Source organism: Lepidochelys kempii, chromosome 1 (assembly GCF_965140285.1).
Source record: "Lepidochelys kempii isolate rLepKem1 chromosome 1, rLepKem1.hap1, whole genome shotgun sequence".
In the NCBI taxonomy this organism is placed as follows: Eukaryota; Metazoa; Chordata; order Testudines; family Cheloniidae; genus Lepidochelys; species Lepidochelys kempii.
The window spans coordinates 138,487,524-138,507,382 of NC_136380.1; the positions used below are offsets into that span (position 1 = coordinate 138,487,524).

General features: G+C 42.5%; 1 protein-coding gene across 13 annotated transcripts in view; it reads right to left on the bottom strand.

Annotated features, from left to right (window-relative positions):
- Positions 1–5,166: 5,166 nt before the first annotated feature.
- The window catches only part of CTPS2 (CTP synthase 2), a 144,485-nt gene continuing 129,792 nt past the window's right edge, over positions 5,167–19,859 (bottom strand). For 11 of the 13 annotated variants that reach the window (XM_073355924.2, XM_073355916.2, XM_073355817.2 and 8 more), the window contains 2 exons: positions 10,568–10,678; positions 5,167–6,846 (listed from right to left, as the gene is read on the bottom strand). In XM_073355924.2, the coding sequence (XP_073212025.1) occupies positions 10,609–10,678 (70 nt within the window). In that variant the 3' untranslated portion in view covers positions 5,167–6,846; positions 10,568–10,608. Of the gene's footprint in view, positions 6,847–10,567; positions 10,679–10,727; positions 13,416–19,859 lie in introns of those variants that run through there. The other 2 variants (XM_073355908.2, XM_073355898.2) reach the window with 2 other exon arrangements.

Sequence of the window (19,859 nt, forward strand, 5' to 3'; positions counted from 1 at the left end):
AGCTCACGAAAGCTCATGCTCAAATAAATTGGTTAGTCTCTAAGGTGCCACAAGTCCTCCTTTTCTTTTTATCTCCAGGCTGGTAAATGAACTAAGGCTATGTCTGCACTGTAAACAGAGGTGTGAATGCAGAACTTGTAGACATGGGAGTTAGCTTTGATCTAGCTAGTGCGATCACCATAGTAGTGAAGCCACAGAAGCACGGGCTTCCATGCAGGCTAGCTGCCTGAGGTCCTACGTAGCTTGTACAGTCTGCTGCTTCACTGTTATTCGTACCTGAGCTAGCTGGGGTATGTCTGTGTACAGCAATCGCACCCCCTGATTGTGGTATAGACCTCTCCTAAGTGCTGTATGTAAACAAGGGGTAAAAATTGTGGCTTCAGGGAAGTTATGGCACAACTCTCATCTACTTCAGTGGAACTAGGATTTCACTAAAGGCTTTCTTATATCTAACAAGAACATTCTAATTCTTTATCAATTCACAGCCATTCTGGGTTGGCCATTGCATACATTCCATTTGTGTTTGCTTGACCTGCCAGATTGGTAAACTAGCAACTTAACCCAGTTCCACTGTAATAGCATTCAAAACAGTTACAGAAGAAAAAAAAAATGGGCCCCTCTTATTGTTCAGATTTTGTCAGTTGTTTCCCTTATCTAAAAGCTTGTTTTATTGCCCTTCACTGTGTATTCTTTCTTATGGCAGAGGTACTGGATGCTACATCAAATTCTCTGGCTTGCTTTAACTTTATGAGACCAGCTGTGAAATCAGATATTTCCAAGAGAAATACATGCCCAGGGGATGACGGCACAAGGTGCTGACTATCCTCAAACTTCAACTGACTTCAGTAGGAACTGAGGAGCTTAGCAACTCTCTGGAGGCATTTGGCAACATGCAGAACAGGCCCTAAAGGCATGTGTCACCTTTCAAGTTATTACAGTGTGTCTTTTACATGTGAAGTGTTTTAGATCATAAAGTTGGACAGGAAATAGTTCAGACCTGCTTGTAAAGATATAATAGCAATGCAACCAAGTAACAAATGGCTAGTAAATGCTTACATGGCCAAGTTAAACAAGACACAGCTTAGCTCATTAGCTTGCCAGCTCCCCACTTCACAGCTGCCATCTATATGAAGCCAAAGAGAACAAGTTGGAAAGAGCAAGGCTTTAGAGTTTAGTAAATAACAAAATCCCCTTTCTGTCTCTTTCATTAAGATTTTGAATTATGACAAATACATTAAACAAATTGCTTTGCTTCACAGTAACCCCATCCAAGAGCCCAAGTTATCTTTTATTCTGACATACACCCCAAAACTCAAATCAGATAAGCAACCATCTATAAGCTTGGTTGTGTGTTTCTTTCTTTGTAGACTGTCTTCTCCGTCTTGCCACAGTGATAATTAAATGTTTCCCTGAAAGTATTGAATAGGAACATAAAAATGTAAATAAAATAAATTCTCCTTCTCCCTCTTGGAATGGGATGGTCAGTCTGAAGATACAGCAATAGAGCATTTAATAAATAATGACTCACCTTTCCTCTCAAAGGGATAGACTGTTATGCTATACAAAGCACATAGGATCTTTTAGAAGAGAGAAGGCAAATATGCCATATTTATTGAAAATACAACAGTTAGCATATGCCCCCTTTTCAGTCACACACACACACACACACACACACACAGTCCTGCCAATTGATGATTTTATAGTTACCAGTCTGGATCGATCTAGTGGCCAACCAGATTGGTCGCAGAGGGGAGCCAGGCTTTGTTGGTCACAATCCGATGCTCCTGGAGTAGTGGCAAGACAAACCCAAAATCCCATGGCACTCTGTTCTTATAGTTCTTTATCTCTGTTGAAGTCTATGGATTTTGCTGTGTCAGATTGTGATAGGTTACTCCTTAATTGGTGTATCTTTTGATGTAAGTATTCCAAAACACCTCCAAGAGGGTTATCTTGTCCTGGTTCTGATTTAATCAATTGTCCTGTCTTTAGGGGTGCAAGCCTGCACCTCAGGGTCATCAATTTGCCCTTCCTTCATTATGGATGTGCGTTGATGATTTTCTGGTGTCCTTAAGTCTCTTTACTCCTTTTTCCTTGACTATCTGGCTACAACAATAGCCTTCACACCTTATCTTTTCCTGATGCATACATTCCTCATTCACACAACAGTCTTTTTACAGAGACCTTTGAGAATACAAACAGTGTCAGGATCTTGTATTGTGTCTATGTTAATGAAATTCAAAATAAACTGTCTTACTTACCAACCCTTAAAAACAATGAAATGTATATTTAACTAGAGTGCCTAATTTGTAATACATATAGGAAGCCATATCAGACATTATAACTTATCCTAAAAGGAAAGGGTGACCATAATAAGTCATAAGGATTGTTCTGGTCTGTTCCTCCCTGCCTTATCAGTACAGACAGTCTGTCAGATACAGTGGCAGTCTGTCAGATGCATTCCTACAAATGTCCCAGAGGGTCATTCCTTTCTGCTATTCAAAAAGGGTGGCTGGTAAAATGAAATCAAGACATGCATTAGTAACTCTATTCTTATAATACAATTATAAAATCCTGCTCCTACAAGACTGCGCAATGTGTAAAGGCTGAAGAGTCAATTTCTTCTGACTCAAAGCCTCTGTGTTTGTGGCAGTTCATGGATCAGTCTGGTGTACAATTTGAATTCTCACATGTATGTTTCCCTTCTCTTTCCTCAGGGAAAGATAGAGATATGCCTGTCATCTGGCAGTAGCAATTACATTTAGTTTGAAAGTACTGATGGGTGTGAGCTCATGACCCAAAGGAGATGGATGAGGTAGAGGTAACATACAGCAATTTCAAATACTGGACAGTCAGAAATTGGATTTTTTTTTTAAAATGACATAGACTCTCTGACAATAGCAGGGAATAAGTGTTAAAGAAAATGTCTTGTGGATATATCTTGATACGAATTGGACCCAAGGGATTTAACTGTTTGCATTAGTCCATGCTGTAATATATTAATCTCTTCAAATATCACACTAGGTAGAAGAGAATAGCTAGAATAAGGTTAAATACAATTTAGCAGGGAGCACTTAATTCTTGTATGCAATATGCATAGCAATGAGATGAATATTTATAAAATGCTCAAACATGTGGTAGGTGTCTCACTGAATACATAAGAGAAATGGCCCTTGCCTGAAGAACTTATCCACTTTCAGACATTATGTACAAGTGCTTATGAAGCACAAGGCCTGGTGGGATCTCCATCACTGACAATTTTTAAATCAAGATTAGATGTTCTTCTAAAAGATAAGCTCTAGCAATTATTCTGGGGAAGTTCCCTGGCCTGTGTTACACAGGAGGTCAGACTAGATGATCACAACAATCCCTTCTGGCCTTACTATCTATGAGGCTAGGGAAGAAGGGAGGACAAGGGTTACAGTAAGTGTGTGTAATGATGCAGGACTCACCTCTGCAGCACCTCCTGCTGTCTGTCTGGGAATTAGCTCATTTTCCAGCTCCAGAGAACCCTCTGCAGGCCAGTGTCATCACGGCTGGCCCATGTCCCTTCCAGACCCTGGTGCCCCTTTGTCTGGGGGTTCTTCCCCAGCAGTATCCCCTCAGTCTCTGGGTCTCCCTTCCCTAGGGAACCCCCAACCCCATAATCCCACCTTGCCTCAGTGCCTACTGCCAATCATCATTTAGCCCCCACTCACTGCGGCCAACTGCAGCCTGTAATGGCCACTCATCATTGGCAAGGGGAGAGGGAATAGGACCTGCTGCCTCTGCCTATCTCTGAGCTTCCCCTTTACAGCCCCAGCACCTGGTTTAGGCTTCACACAAAGCCCTGCAGCCTGGGAGGTTGTCAGGCTGGAGCTCCCCAGCCCCTCTTGCCTTTCCCCCAGTGCTGCCTTAACTCAGGTTCCTGCTCAGCTTCCAGGCAGCCAGGTCCTTCCCTCTCAAAAGCTAGAGAGAGAGTGTCAACCAGTGTCTGCCTAGCAGCCTTTTTATAGGGCCAACTGAGGCCTGATTGGGGCTGCTTCCCCAATCAGCCTATTTGCTGCTTACCCCAGCTACAGCCCCCTTCAGGGCTGTTTTAACCCCATCAGGGCTGGAGCAGAGTGACCACCCCGCTACAGTAGGTTCTTAGAGCATCTTCATGGTTTAAAGGGTTCCATTAAATTTACAGGCGACTGTGGATTGAGTGGGAGAGGTGAGATGGAAGAAGGCAGAGAATGTGGGCATAGGAGAGCATCAAGGGAAGGACAGGAAGACAGTAAGGAACGGTGGGCTTGGTACCAGCAAGGGGACGGAAGGGTAGAGATAAGGGTCAGGAATGTGAGCAGAGGTGGCATGTGCGGCAAGGAAAAGGAAATGGAGGTAACAGACACATGTTACATGAAGCGGATGGCAGCTATTTTAGTTTACAGTGTTGGAACCTGGAATCCTGAAGTGAATGAGGAAGGACAGGGCCTCTATGATGAGGACAGGGTGTGCAGACCTGCCTCAAACCTTGCAGTGCTGATGTGTGAAAAGCAGGTGAAGTGAGGCAATGTGGGGGGTGAGGAGGCTTATCAGTCCCTGGAGAAGTGGATCCAGCACATGGGACCTTCGTTTCAGGGTGGTTCTGCATGAAAGAATGACATCAGCAGGCCAGTTAAATTGGAAGAGGCTGCTGCTGGACACCATGAAGCACACCTACCTGCTCTCTGGCCCTTTCCCAGGGAGTAGGGTTCTTTAAAAGTCACCCTTGGATGTGTCCTCCTGCTGCTGCTTGTGACAAGGGAGGGGTTCCTCATGGATATTGTGGGGCAGACCTCCAGGATCCAATGTCCTGGGGGCAGCTCCCCAACACAGTTTGGAGCGGGAGAGGACATGGTAAGCGAGCTGAGTGATCAAGCTGCTATTCTGAACTCTGTCACTAGCTTCCTTAACTTTTTTAAAAAAATAATAAATCACAACTCCTCTGTGCCTTAGGTATTCTACCAAGTTTCTGAGTGGGGAAACTAGCTCCTGGGGTACTCTCATAAGTCATTTTTTTTATGAATATGTTTATAGATTAACAGGAGATGGCTGCATTGATAGACAATATTGCATTCAGGCAGACTGTACATATTGCCTATCTTAATGCTTTCATGAGACACAAACAACATATGCTATATTCTGGACAAATTACAACACAGTGTATAAACATTTTCATATAACATAATTTAATGTATTTGAAAATACATTTTAAAGTTATAGACATTCTTAAACGTCCAACATGTTCTAGATCACAGAGACATATAGTAATATCAACTTTGACAATACCTGTTATTTCCAAGGCAAACATCTGCAAACCACCCCAAAACAATGACATATTAGAAGCTTATTTCATCATCATGGTTTCTCTTAATGAACAGAAACTGGGGCTTTCTAAAGCAATTTTTAAAAAGCTCATACTTACAAATTAAATATTACTAAGTTATTTAAAAAGCAAATCACTTTTTTTAGATGACTGTCCAGGCACCGGATACCACTTGCCAGTGTGCCTGGGTAAAAAATAATCTTTTAATTTATAAAATTAAAATGTGACGCTTGAGGACCTCATTTCAGACATTTGGGCTACGCTAGCTTTAGGGTGCTGATCCACACTATGGGCCAGATCCTTGGATGGTCACACAACTGGTGGAATCTGGTCCTAACTGGCCCTTGGCAGACTCACTACGGAATCATCTGTTGCCCTTGTGCTGCTCAGATAGTAGGCAAGGTAGGATGTGGCCAAGATACCCCTAAAAGACACTGATTACTGGCTGCAGTTTCAGTAGTTCTGGGTGTTTGCATCTGTCATAAGTTAGAATAGTCCATAGGCTGCTCTAATGGGGCACAAGGGGACCAGCTCTGTACAGAGTGGCCCCTGGATCAGAGGAGTGTAAATATGAGTTTTAATCCATCTTTGTACCCATTTCCTGGACATATGCTATGTGCAATTCAGCTGGATCCCAGGATCTTCCCTTCTTAAATTCTGTGCATTTATGTTTTGTTTACAGCTGACTAGATTACATTTTATTGTGTACCCATGTGTTTAAATACCCTTAGGCATCTAATAAATTCAAGCCTTCTACTATCCCATTTAGAATTTAGTAGGCTAGCATTATGTTCAGTATTATCAGCTTTTCAAAAATATTACTGTTCAGGTGAAAGCAAGAAGCAGACAAATTTTAGCAGCTGTATGGTGACACTGCATTTGAAGAGGCAAATTGAAAAGGCATGCATATTCAGCATCGGTTATTAAACTCCGTGAAGACTACAATAGACCAACATAACGCCTTGTTCATGTTAACCGCAAAGGATTAAACATTTATTCAATAATCTTAACACTGAAATGATTCTCCACTGCTCACATATAAGATCAACTTTGTTTTTTAGTTCATTCCCACCTTTGAGCACACAGACAGCACACACACAAAAATACATTTTACTGTTCAAGGCAAAAGCATTTTTCCCTGTGTTTCATTTTATTTAAAAAACAACCCCAAATCTTCATGCAAATCAAGATTGCTACAGATAAAGAACTACGGCAGATTCACCTGAGATCATTCAGAAATCATAGGACAAGACCAATTATTGTGACTCACAGCTAACATTTGATGGTCCTTTGTCTCATTTTTAAACAAACAGCAATTATCTGGAGAAAATATCATGTGGAAAATGTCAACTGGAAAACAATACACATCTATAGCAGGGAGGGAAATGCTTTTGTGAGGAAGTTAAGTTTCTGGAATAGCTTTAAAGTCTATATCAATCATATATGGAAAAATAAGACTGTACAAAAATGGTGCAACCAATTAATGTGAATTTCCTTCCATTCGATTTTGTTTTGTCTTTCTAAAAAAAAAGAAGCAAGATATTAGTGTGTGTACAAGCCTTCTCTGCATATCCATTTAACATTTTTGTAGCTGGCAATCCCGTAATGTCCGTGTACCCAGTGGAACTGATGATGGACGTAAAAATAATTTTACAGTAGAAACTGCAAATTTACTTAGATTCAGCAGAGTGCTAACAAACCAAAGCAAATATAGTCTCCATGTGCATCCACCCTTGATTAGTGGAAATCATGCCCCTCTTAAAATCTTAATATTGTAATGAAGATAACTGAGGTGATGATCACTTTTGTAATTTGATTATGCCTATAAGTAAAGCTGTGTGCTATTTGCTCATCTAGTGTAATTCTACAATGTAATTAGTACCTACTGGTGAGAAATCAAAATAGAAATGTAGATTCTTCAGTCTGAAACTCTGCTGACAAAGTAGCTTAAAGCATCACAGAAATACATTAATGCAAGCAATTTGCATCTGAAGAGTCACAATTCTGTAACTAGATTAATGGCATGTTCGGATTTGCCATCATGCACTCTGTTGGGAAACCCATAGTCAAAGCTAAAGCAGATCTCATAAAGTCAGTTATAGACACACACAGTGTCACAGTGTTGCTTTTGCAGCCCAGGCAGTCGGCGGGGTGAGACGTGTTTTATTTCTTTACTGACTTGTTTAAGCTGCTCATCACCATCGTATTTGAGATCCTCATACAGATTAATCCTCCTTAGCAATGTGAGGTAGGGAATTATCATTATCCCTATTTTACAGCTGGGGAACTGAGGTACAGCAAGATGAAGGGTGGGATTCACAAGGGGGCTTAGGCACCTGCCCTGAGTTAGGTGCCCAAGCTCCCTATACAATGCATGGTGGACACTGGCACCTAAGAATAGAATTAACAAAAGCCATCATACTGAGCAGGGAGTTTTCTAAGATAGCCAAAAAGGGACAGGTTTTATACCACTGGTTAGAGCACACGCCTAGCATAGGGGAAACCCAGGTTCAATCCCCCCTCCCCTGCCTAATGTGGCAAAAGGATTTGAACATGGATCTTCTACCTCCCAGGAAAGAGCCCTAGCTACTGAGCACTAGGACATTTAGGATCAGGACTCTCTCAATCTCTCCCAGTGATGCTGTCCCACTGTGTATAAATACTTAAATATGCACTGAGCTGTCAAGGTTCCTCCCCCACTCTGAACTCTAGGGTACAGATGTGGGGACCTGCATGAAAAACCTCCTAAGCTTATCTTTACCAGCTTAGGTCAAAACTTCCCCAAGGTACAAAATATTCCACCCGTTGTCCTTGGACTGGCCGCTACCACCACCAAACTAATACTGGTTACTGGGGAAGAGCTGTTTGGACGCGTCCTTCCCCCCAAAATACTTCCCAAAACCTTGCACCCCACTTCCTGGACAAGGTTTGGTAAAAAGCCTCACCAATTTGCCTAGGTGACTACAGACCCAGACCCTTGGATCTTAAGAACAATGAACAATCCTCCCAACACTTGCACCCCCCCTTTCCTGGGAAATGTTGGATAAAAAGCCTCACCAATTTGCATAGGTGACCACAGACCCAAACCCTTGGATCTGAGAACAATGAAAAAGCATTCAGTTTTTTACAAGAAGACTTTTAATAAAAAATAGAAGTAAATAGAAATAAAGAAATCCCCCCTGTAAAATCAGGATGGTAGATATCTTACAGGGTAATTAGATTCAAAAACATAGAGAACCCCTCTAGGCAAAACCTTAAGTTACAAAAAAGATACACAGACAGAAATAGTTATTCTATTCAGCACAATTCTTTTCTCAGCCATTTAAAGAAATCATAATCTAACACATACCTAGCTAGATTACTTACTAAAAGTTCTAAGACTCCATTCCTGGTCTATCCCCGGCAAAGACCCAGCATATAGACAGACACAGACCCTTTGTTTCTCTCCCTCCTCCCAGCTTTTGAAAGTATCTTGTCTCCTCATTGGTCATTTTGGTCAGGTGCCAGCGAGGTTACCTTTAGCTTCTTAACCCTTTACAGGTGAGAGGAGCTTTCCCCTGGCCAGGAGGGATTTCAAAGGGGTTTACCCTTCCCTTTATATTTATGACATGAGCCAAAGACAGAGTCAGAATAACCATAGCCCGGTGATTATACAGACCACCCACTTGGGAGGTGGGACACCCAGGTTTCAGTCTGCCTACGCCAATGACTATTTAATTATTTAAACACAGTGGAACAGTTTCAACAGGAGAGCTGGAGAAACAGCTATGCAGGCATATGCCATAGTCCCTTGGCTAAGGCAGTCCTCTAAGAGGTAGGCGACGCAAGTTCAAATCCTTTCTCCACCTCAGGAAGAAGTGGGAATTGAACCTGTGTAAGTGCTTTAACTACTGGACTAAAAGTTGTAAGAGAGAGGGGCACTCTACCACCTCCTCCTGTTTTGGGTGTGTTTATTTGTGCTCCAAGCACACTACCCACTCATGCTCTGCAGGCAAGATAGAAGAAGTTCATTAATCTTTATGGGACTTAAGTGTGAGTTAGGTGCCAAGCAGTGTCAGGACTTACACCACTCTAGACACGTTCAACTGCTGAAATTTAGGCACCTGGAGGACTTTCACAGTTGGAAACTTAGGCACAAGGGACTTTAGGTACCTACAAGGTTAGGCAACAGCTAAGCAAGGGCTTTGTGGATTGCAATGGTGTCTAAATATTGGCCTTAGGCACCTAATTCTACCTTGTGAATCCCACCCAAAGTGACTTGCTCAAGAGCACAGAAGAAATATGTGGTTGAGCTAAGAACAGAACTCACATTTCCTGAGCCTCAGTCTACCTTATTTATATGCAGCCTTAATCACCAATGTGGCACAGCAGTCAGCAGTTATGCCATGCAAATGGAGAGGATTAAACTGGGGAAATGGAAACCTAAAATGAACTGCATACAACGGTACTGAAGAACACTGCGCCATGGTTCGGAATGAAGGGATGAATGAGATTATCACACTGGCTATGATCTTGAAGGTCTTGTGTGCAGGTTAAGTCTCAATGGTTAAAGTAAGATTGCAGTTCAGTCCATGACTTAGCCAAGGTCAGGTGCCTCAAGGGAAATAAAAGTTCAGATAGTTGTGGAGACCATTACTGTTATTGTTAAAGAAGCAAACAACTAGAAGTAACAGGACTTTAGCAAGAGTATACAAGCAAACAAACCGCCAATTTAAAAATATTAGCTTGCTAAATTCACATCCCTACACTGGCTGAACCCCGAGATTTATCATGAAGTGTCTACACTGTCCTAAGGCTGAGTGTCCATCTCTGGAAGAAATATGACAACAGAAAATAAAACACAAAGAAATGGTTCAAAGAGGGGCAAAAACCAAATCAGGTCAACACAGTGGAATCAAACTCATTTTGAATTGCATGCTAAAGTAACAAACAAGTAAAGAAAACAATATTTGGAAAGATTACAAAAGTATAATTATAAAGCATAGCTTTTCAAACACTATCAGAACTTGATTTTGTCAAGCACCTTTCACACAAACTGCACCCAAAACACACTGCAGACTTTAATAATACAATTAAAAAGTTAAACAACAAAAGGGGAGAGAAATTAAATGCTGCAGGCAAGGGAGAAAAGACAAGTTTTCAGAGGGAATTTGGAGTGACAGGGAGACCCAAGATAACTTTGTCTCTTAAAGTCAAGAAGAAATAAAGGTTGTAAAGAAGCATCAAAAGGGCCCTGTTCACCTCAGTAGCATTCTCCAATTCTCTGCTCTCATGCAGGGGGTTCAGCTTGTTTCTGAATCAGGAGGTTCTTTTTCTGGGGAACTGTCATCACTGAGGTCACTGTAGCTATCACTAGCAAAAAAGAATAGATTGTGTGAGTGGTGTAGAAGAAACAATTGCTTCATCTGAAGCCCTCCAACCCCAATGACCCACACTAAGGTGCTGCTTTCTCAGGAAAGACGTAAGCACAGGCTTGACTGTACTGCCATTGTAACATGGTTTCCTTAATAGGAATGGACTTAAGCGTCTGCTTAAGTGCTTTTCTAAACTGAGTTCTAAGTAACTGATGAGAACCAGTACTCCATACTGACAGTATATTATTCTTCTGTTTGGTTACTATGTCTTAACACTTAACAGCTTGATGCTGAAGAGTGCTGAGTGACTGCAAGCACCACTGATGTCACTGAGAGTAGCAAGTTCTCAACATAAGATTAGAAAAGGAATGTTCTAATTTACAATAGAGAAGAAGGAGTTTAAATTGAGAAAAATTTAAAGTAGAGTGAGTTGGGAATTTTCCATCGAAGGATTTACCAACAAAAAATGCCCTTTTCAAAAAACACATGTTCCAGGAGGAAATTTCAATATAGCCAGAAAAATCTGATTTTCTGTCGGGCATATCAAAATGATGGCTTCCCAGCTGTCTCCTAGAAGACTCTTCTGCCTGTTGGCAGAAAGTCAAATTGACAAAAGCCTTCCAAAAGGACTGCCACGGCTGAGAGCCCGGAACCTGCCTTTCTGGATCTCAGGGCTCCCTGCCTTCACCCCAAGCACCAGAGAGGCAAAGAGCTCAGGCACTCAGCCTTCCTGCCTCCTCCTAGATCTGGAGCTGAAGAGACTGAGCACCCAGGGCTCTCTGCCTCCAGAAATAGGGGAAGGCTAAGGGTATGTCCACACAGCAAAAAAAGGTCAGTGAGCCTCACAGTCCAGGTCAACTGACTCAGGCTTGCAGGGCTCATGCTAAGGGCTAAAAATAGTAGAGTAGATTGCTTGGGGTGGAGCCCGAGCTCTCAGACCCTCCCCTCATGTGGGGTCTCAGGGTACTACAGTTTTATGGCCTTGCAGCCCAAGTCCAGCGAGCTTGAGTCAGCTGCCCCAGGCCAGCCATGGCCATGCTGTGAGTCTTTTATCGCAGTCTGGACATATTTTTCATGAGAAGGAATTTCCATTTTCTAGCCAGCTCTAATTAAAGGCCCACTTTTATTTATTTAACTTGACCAAAAAACTTAATTTATATTTAAATTAAAATCCTGCTATTTCAAAATCACATCAGAACAAGATCCTTACCAATGCACTACTAACATCCTAACAGCTTCCCCCTTCATCTCCTGTTTCCTATAAATACATTGTTTTATACAGGAGAGAAACTAGTGTGCTAGTGATCATTTTATCAGTGAACAGAACAAGGAAATGGTGAAGAATGTAAAGCAGCACAGTGATCAGCTGAAGGAACTTCAAACAGGCCACAGCGGTCTTGATCAGACAGACTGCACGTTCTTCAGAAGAGTTCAGCTGAACAGCTCCTTGCACAGCCTATGGCAGTGGATGTGTATCTGGGTTGGCGAGCTCTTGGGCTCAATCACAGCTCTTCTGCATGCCCAAATTAAACCTGTTCAGAAGATAACACTCCAGGTGGATCCCTGGCACTCTCCTCCAGTGTATCCCCCAGCTGTTTTACCTCCCTGTGATCACAGGGGTGCTGTGAAAACCAGGGAGTTGGTAGCCCCCTTTGACAGCTACTGAGCTAGTGAACTGACTGGCAGCCTAGTTGGAAGGGAGATGATATACTGCAGTTCAGATAATTTAGAAAAGTCATTAAACTGCACTAAATTATGCTTGGGCTCAATGCAGTTTGCCTAGGGTGCTGGATTTGACCTTAATCTCATCTTGTTCATGTTATATATATATTACCTAACTAAAACACAAAAATTGTAGAAGAGTAGAATAGGGTATATGACAGCAAAGTTGTCTTATTTAATTTCAGACTTTCACTGCTAGGGGAAATCTGCAACAACGTAACTCATTATGTCCCCAGAGGAGAGAGGAGCCTATGGCAGCATAGCCCCCTAGTGCAGACACAGACTATGCTGTCAGAATGAGGGTTTTTTGCTGATGTAGGGACACTGCCTCCCCGAATGATATTAGCTATGCCAACAGAAGCATTCTTCTTTCAGCATAGCTGCAGCTACATTGTGGGTTTTGTCAGCATAGCTCTGTCGCTTGGGGTTGTGTTTTTTTCATATTCTTGAGAGATATAGCGACACCTTTATATGTTTTAAGTGTAGACCAAGCCTCAGTTGCTTTCACATTTACTAAGGGTATGTCTATACTTGCAGAGTTTTTGCACTGTAAGTTTCACCAGTGATAGAGAATTGGTGAAAGTAAAGAGCTGGTTTGCGTACACGCTTAATTCCTCAGGTGTCAGAGAGCGTTTACATTAGCAGCACTTCCATTGCCAATGAGAGCAGCGCTCTAGGGCAGCTCTCTCCATTTTGACGATGGGTCTTGTGGGCGGGGGGGTGATCGGGGGGCACCCTGGGTCCCTGCACAGCCTCCTCTCCCCAAACACCGGTCAGCTCCAGTAGCTCAGCATTGCTCCAAGCAGGGGATCCTTTGCTCCGTGGAGCAGCCATTGTCACCTGGCCAGATGATCACTGAGCACTTGCCAAGAAAACAGGAAGGGGAGTTTCAAATTTCCCAGAGCTTTACAGGGGGAGGGCTGGATGTCTGTTTACCTGGCATCAGAGCAGCAGAGCTGCTGGCCAGAGTGGTCACCTAGGCAATGTGGGATATCCTCCGGAAGCGAAAAGCTCTGTAAACAGGAAGAACATGCCTTCACTTGCACATCACCACAAAAGCATCACCGGTAAGAGCTGTACGCCTCTCGTGGAAGTGGTTTTCTTTTTGCAGTGGAACTTCTGAGTTTCACTGCAAAAAGTCATTGGCAAGTGTAGACGCTCCCATGGTTTTTGCACAAAAAAGGGCCTTTTTCCACTGTGTAGACATGCCCTAAGTCTTAACCTATAACTTTCTGTACTTCCTTTGTGTTATATGTATGTGGTTGATTAACCTTGTTAAAAGAGTGGGTCATATAGGACTAACTAAATGATCAATCTGAGGATTTTAATATGTGGGAAACAATTACATTACCAACATGCACCAGCTAAAGTGAAGAAAAGTGTTGCTAACAATATGATCAAGCATGCCAAATGCACACAGACACACACAGTTTCATCAGAGCATCGTTGCCATTGTACTTACTTCTTTCTGAATGTGCCCAAGGAAGCATGGAATAAAAACTTTGTATTATTAAAACAGTTATGTGTATAATACAGTACAGTATAATACAGAACATTTTCAAGTACAGTAATTAATTGCAGTGTTTTGCCATGTTATGGTAACACTTAGCCTTTAAGTTTTCTATTAGCACTTGCAAATATTGGGACTTTTATTAGTTTCAGGAAACATGCCCTACCTTTCGTTTCTCCACCCAGCATATATACTGTTAATTTTAAAAAGCGGCCAGTGGGAGCTGCGATCCGCGGAACCTGTGGACGCGGCAGGTAAACAAACTGGCCTGGCCTGCCAGGGGCTTTCCCTGAACAAGCGGCGGACCGGCTTTGAGAACCACTGTTTTAATGGACTCAGTGAGAGTTGGATCAGGCCTTTTGTGGCTTTAAGTAATTGTTAAAAAAGTAAAGACTTCTTGGAACAAAATGATGCCATTAGCTTTGCCCAAGAACATTTCCTCAGAGCCCTTTTGACCCTAACGCCTACTTGTTACGTTTAACAACTCCATCTTATCCTGACTGTTGGATGTGAACATTAAGGTTCAAATTATCTTTTGGGATTGATTGAACAGGAAGTAATTTAGGGAAAAATTTGACTTTAAAAAAATCAGTGAATTACAATAAAATGAAATACCACTTGGGGCAAGAGCTCGGGGACAGATATTCCCAAACGATAGCAAGCAGAAACACTCTTATGTAGGAGCAGGTTTTTTATACATACTTTTTCAGGATGGATCCAGCCTCATCCTCCTCCCCCAGCACTGAAGCAAGAGTTCCATTAGCACCAAATTCACCTATATTTAGAGCCCTATCTGTTTATTCGAGTTACTGTACCTCTGTTTTCCCCTCACACGCCATCATGTATCAGTCAATGTTGTGCCTAGGTGCAGCTAAGAGGAGAGGATTTCCTGTTCATGTTACTATGGAAATCATCTGATGTGTTCATGTGGTGATGGGGCATGAATGTAAGCTGCAGCGTGTCACCCCATTGATGTATCTCAGCTCCTACAGGGGCAGGGAGTTAAGATCATGTCTAAACAATACATAATCTGCTGTGGTGCAGACCAAATTTAAACCAGCTGGAGAGTCCCCTAGAGAATTCCCCATGTGTAGCAGGAATTTCCACTGGTGGGGGAGGCACCGCTGAAATCTCCACTCTTGGCATAAGGGAAGGTAGGAGTGGAGAGGAGGTGTGGAAGAAAGGTTCTACTGTGCCCCGTTCTCCAATGGTGAGAGGTCTCTGAGGGACCTTATGTCAATGACAGAAATTAAAGCTGCCCCCTTTAACTTACACCAGGGCTGGGCAGCTGAAAATCAGGGAGCCATGGGCTGTTCCCCTCTCTCCACTACACAGCAGAAAAAAATCAATCCTTTTGTGTCCTATTTTGCCCAGAACTCCTCAGACACCAGGAATTATACCAATGGTGTCACTGTTTCCACAGGGCTAGACATTGCCTTTGGGCACAGCCCTGAGCAAAGGAGACCACACCAGGAGTAGCTCTGAGAGGCAGTATGACTCAGAGACACACCTTTGAGGCAAAATTCCTTCCCAGAGCAAGGAGGAAGCAGGGACGGTTGTGATTTGCTTCTGGGTTTTCGGATGCCTTTGAGGCAAACTGCCTAGTAATACTACTACTGAAGCTAGGATTCAAAAAAGCATTAGACTGTTATCTGGGTAATGAAAACATCCAGTTAAATTAGATGGTCAAAACACATTTAGAAAGGATAGCACCTCAGACTTCAGTCAACCACTAACTAACTAAGCACACTGCTAAATCAATCCCTCAGGGTTCGATTCACAAATGGACTTAGGTGCCTGACTACCAACATTTAAGTACCACTAACATTCACAAAACTGCTACCTAACCCTGTAAGGCTCCCTTTCCATAAGTCAGCACCTGCAAAGCTGCCTAACTCCTGATGCCATCTTCCAGCTAATGAGCTGATTGGAGCTCTTGCTGACATCTAATCCCCAGAAAGATTCTCAAATTAGGTATTCCCCTGACTATATCATCTGCCAGGCCTGATCCATTAGGCATGCTCAGAGCACACCTATCCTCTACAAAAGGCAGCCGGGGATGGAGGGGAGCCAGCAGGCCAGGAATTTTTCAAACTGGTTGGGGTATGCAGCTGTAGGTCTAGAATATCCAATAGTGAGGGTGCTTATCTGGGATGGAGGAGACCCACTCTGCCTGATTTGGAGCAAGGACTTGAATCCAGCTCTCTGACATCCCAGGTGAGTGTCCTGACCATTGGGCTATGGGCTGTTCTGCAGTAGGACTCATTCAGTCGCTTCTGTTTAAGCGGTTCCTCTTTGCTTAAGTACTTAAATATTCATTGAAACAAGGACTGGAATCTGGCTCTCCCACATCCTGGGTGAGTGTGCTGACTACTGACTATAATAGGGTGGAGTCTCTGTTTTTTGTAAGAAATGGCTGACTCGGCTTAGACACCTAGCTCCAAGTTCATGGCTGAGAATCTAAAGAAGAGACAAGTGCCTAAGGCACAGCTCAATAGAAGTTAGGTACCAAAATCCCTTTAAGCATATGGGCCCTAATTCCCACCCCTTTCCTCTACATCTCACGCCTGGCTATCTTAAGCAGCTCCCCACTCAGCTTGCAGGCTTCAGAGAATGGCTCTCTTAGACACCTAACACTCCCCATTCAATGCACAGGGAGCCTGCATGCTAAGTCAGGGTTGAAAATTCTAGCAGACTGCAGGACACCTAGGAGTTAGTGTTGCAATACTTATGTCCTCTTTGAGAATCTATCCCTACCTCATTAGGATTAGGAAGGAACTTCTCCTATAGGTTTTCCTGTAATTGTCCACTTCAGGGTCTCTTGAATCTTCCTGTGAAGCATCTGGTGCTGGTCACTGGTAGAGGCAGGGTACTAGATCAGACAGACCATTGATCTGAACTGATATAGTAGTTTATAATTGGTGTGGGGGAGAGCACCACAAGAGCATCCCTTGAAACCAGGACTTGGCATTACAAGGATAGTTCCCCTCTGGCACCCTCTAGTGTCTGCCATTCTGGTTCTGCAGTGGTCTGTGGCTTCCTTGGCCCAACCCTCCAGCCAGTCCAGTCCCTTTCCGGTGTTACAAAATTCCAACTGAAAATTCAAATAAACATCCAAACAAATGATTCTGTCTCTCTTGGGTTACTCTGACATTCCCTGCTCTTCAATCCTACTCCCAGGCTCTGCAAAGTTCCTCTTTGCACCTTAAACTGAGCACTGTCTCCACAGCTTTCTCTCTAGTGGTTTGTTTCCTCCTAGCAGGTTTCCCACTGTTTTCCCTGTACAGTGGCTTTGGCAGTTTCTCCCAGGGACCTCCCTGCTTCTTGCAGACTTTACCTCAGAGTCTTTCACATGGCTTCCTCCTCCTAAATATTCTCTCTCAAGCCTTGTTATGAGGCCCACATATTCATCATACTAACACCTAGCCCCATTAGCTCCACCCCCCTGAGGCTGGGATATAGTTAATTATGGCACAGCTGAGACCAGCCACTTTCCCCTTATAGAGGCCAGTCTCCCTGTGATGCAGTTCCTATTCTACTATTTTCCCTGCCAATGCTGGGTTGTTTCCTACTTTACATTGTCTGGTGTATTGCCTACTACAGTGTGCAAAGTAAGGAGCTTCCACCACTTTGCTAGGGAGACTATTGCAGAGCCAGATACATCTTGTCATCAGAGTTCTTCCTGATATTCAGCCTCAATATCCCTTTCTTAATTTCATTCCATTACTCCTAGTGGTAGCTGGTAAGTACTTCCTCTCCATTTACAAGGCTGCCCAGGGCAGGAAGGAGGCAAAAGGGGCAGTTTGCCCTGGGTCCCCTGTTTGAGAGGGCCCCCAAACTGAATGGTGCTGTGATCCCACATGCCAAGTCACAATGCCTGGAGTGGGGAGCTGGGCCCAGCCCCATGGAACAGGAGCTCCTTCTGTGGGGTAGGCTCACTCTCCAACAACCCCCCACCAGGTCTCCCCTCAGTGGTCATTTCTTTTGGAAGGGTGGAGGGGTCTCTGGCCCATTCATATTTCCACCCTTCAGGTATTTGGATATTGTATCCCTTCCTTAAGTGTCATTTAGCTAAACTACATATGTTTAGTTCTTTTACTCTTCTCTTCTCTCAATCCCCTTAACTTGTCAATATTCTTCTATTAATGCGGTGCTCAGAATTTAATGGAATACTTCAGAATTAGGGAGAGAAGGATGGTTACTTCCCTGCTCTGCATTTTCCCAAGTGGAATCTCATTTCATTCTTTTCAATTCATGTTTCTAAACTGTCCAAGTCCTTTTGTATCATTCCTGTGCCCTGACTCATGTTTCCAACTCCTCCTAAATTATTATTGTTTGCAAATGTCATTAATTTATTGTTACCCCCCTACTCCAGACCCATTAATGAAGTTATTAAAAAAGACCAGGCCTAATGATTCCTGTGTTTTCCCAGGAGACCTTCTTTCAACTTCACATGGTGCTGTTTTTTCCCCTACTTAATTTATTGCACTTCAATGGTTTTACAACCAACATGATATTAGCTAATTTCTACTACTTTTTCAAGCAAGATTTCACAAGACCCAGTACCAAATTCTTTACTAAAATCCAAATATATTACTTCTGAAGTTCTCTCTTCATCCATGAGCTTTATAATCAAATATTTTTGTCTGGCAATATTTATTCTTTATAAACCCATGATGCTTATTGCTCATGGTCCCTTTTGAATTTAGGGATCAGAGCTACTGTAAACTGGCATCGCTGCACTGAAGCCAATGGATATATACCAATTTATACCAGCTGAGGATCTGGCCCTAGATGTTTAGTGATTTCTTTTACTTAATCTTTGTTTCATTACTTTACTAAGGAGAGCAAATATATGTATAGGATGGCAATTGTCAAGAATCACATTTGTTTTCTATTTTCAGAATTCTCTGTTTGTTTTTCTCTGGTATCTCCCCAATAGTCTGTACTTTTTCAGAAACACCCATTCATTTACTAGTATACTTAATACCCCCTAGGATGACCAATAGTTGGAATGGCTGATCAGTAGATTTTGAATTTTTTTAAATGTTCTTTTACCATGCCAGAGACATACACCACATTCCTTTATGCACTGAGAACAAAGAGGTACTTAAAGAAATGAAAGGACATTTCATTTAGAACCAATAAAACTGTACTTCCCTTTCCAATTTATGGATAACCTGTATAATGCACTACTACAGGAGGCCATCAAATGAAACTCTGGATTTGAAAACGGGATAGATAATGTTATGACCACACCTCTAATAACATTTGTAGCAATGGTTAACAACAAGGTAATATTTGAATACTATGAATTACAAGAGATGGCCTGCTGAAGTCAGGAAGGAGTTTTTCCACATATTGACAGGTTTCAGAGTAACAGCCGTGTTAGTCTGTATTCGCAAAAAGAAAAGGAGTACTTGTGGGACCTTAGAGACTATATGTACATCATTATACAATAGCCAGGACCATTAGAGTTGAGGTTCACTTGCATCTGAAAGATCTGCGGTAAACTGTAAGAACCAGGATTCCAGCAGTTTGATTTGGCTTGATAATTATGTTCCTATTGAGTCTTCAGAAAAATTCTTCCCCTTTGCTCTTAAGTAAGAGAATCCATTTCAGAAATATTTAAAAGCAATGCATGGGGGAAAAAAGCAAAACTGGTAAGTTCTGCACTTCAAAGTTGAATCTGAGTAGGTTATCTTATGGTGGTCTATATTTTGAGAAGCATTGCCATTTTACCCTAAGTTCCCCCTGGCCTCACATGCTCTTTATAATTATTACTATTAACATGGCATCTTTGATTATTAAAACATTTTACAAATATGAATTAATTAACACAGGCTGAAAAGTATTGCTATAAAAACAGAAATGTCCCAGGAACTTTACCTTGGATACACAGACAGGTCTGGGGCTGTTGGGATCAGAGATCTTTGTTTGGCTCAGC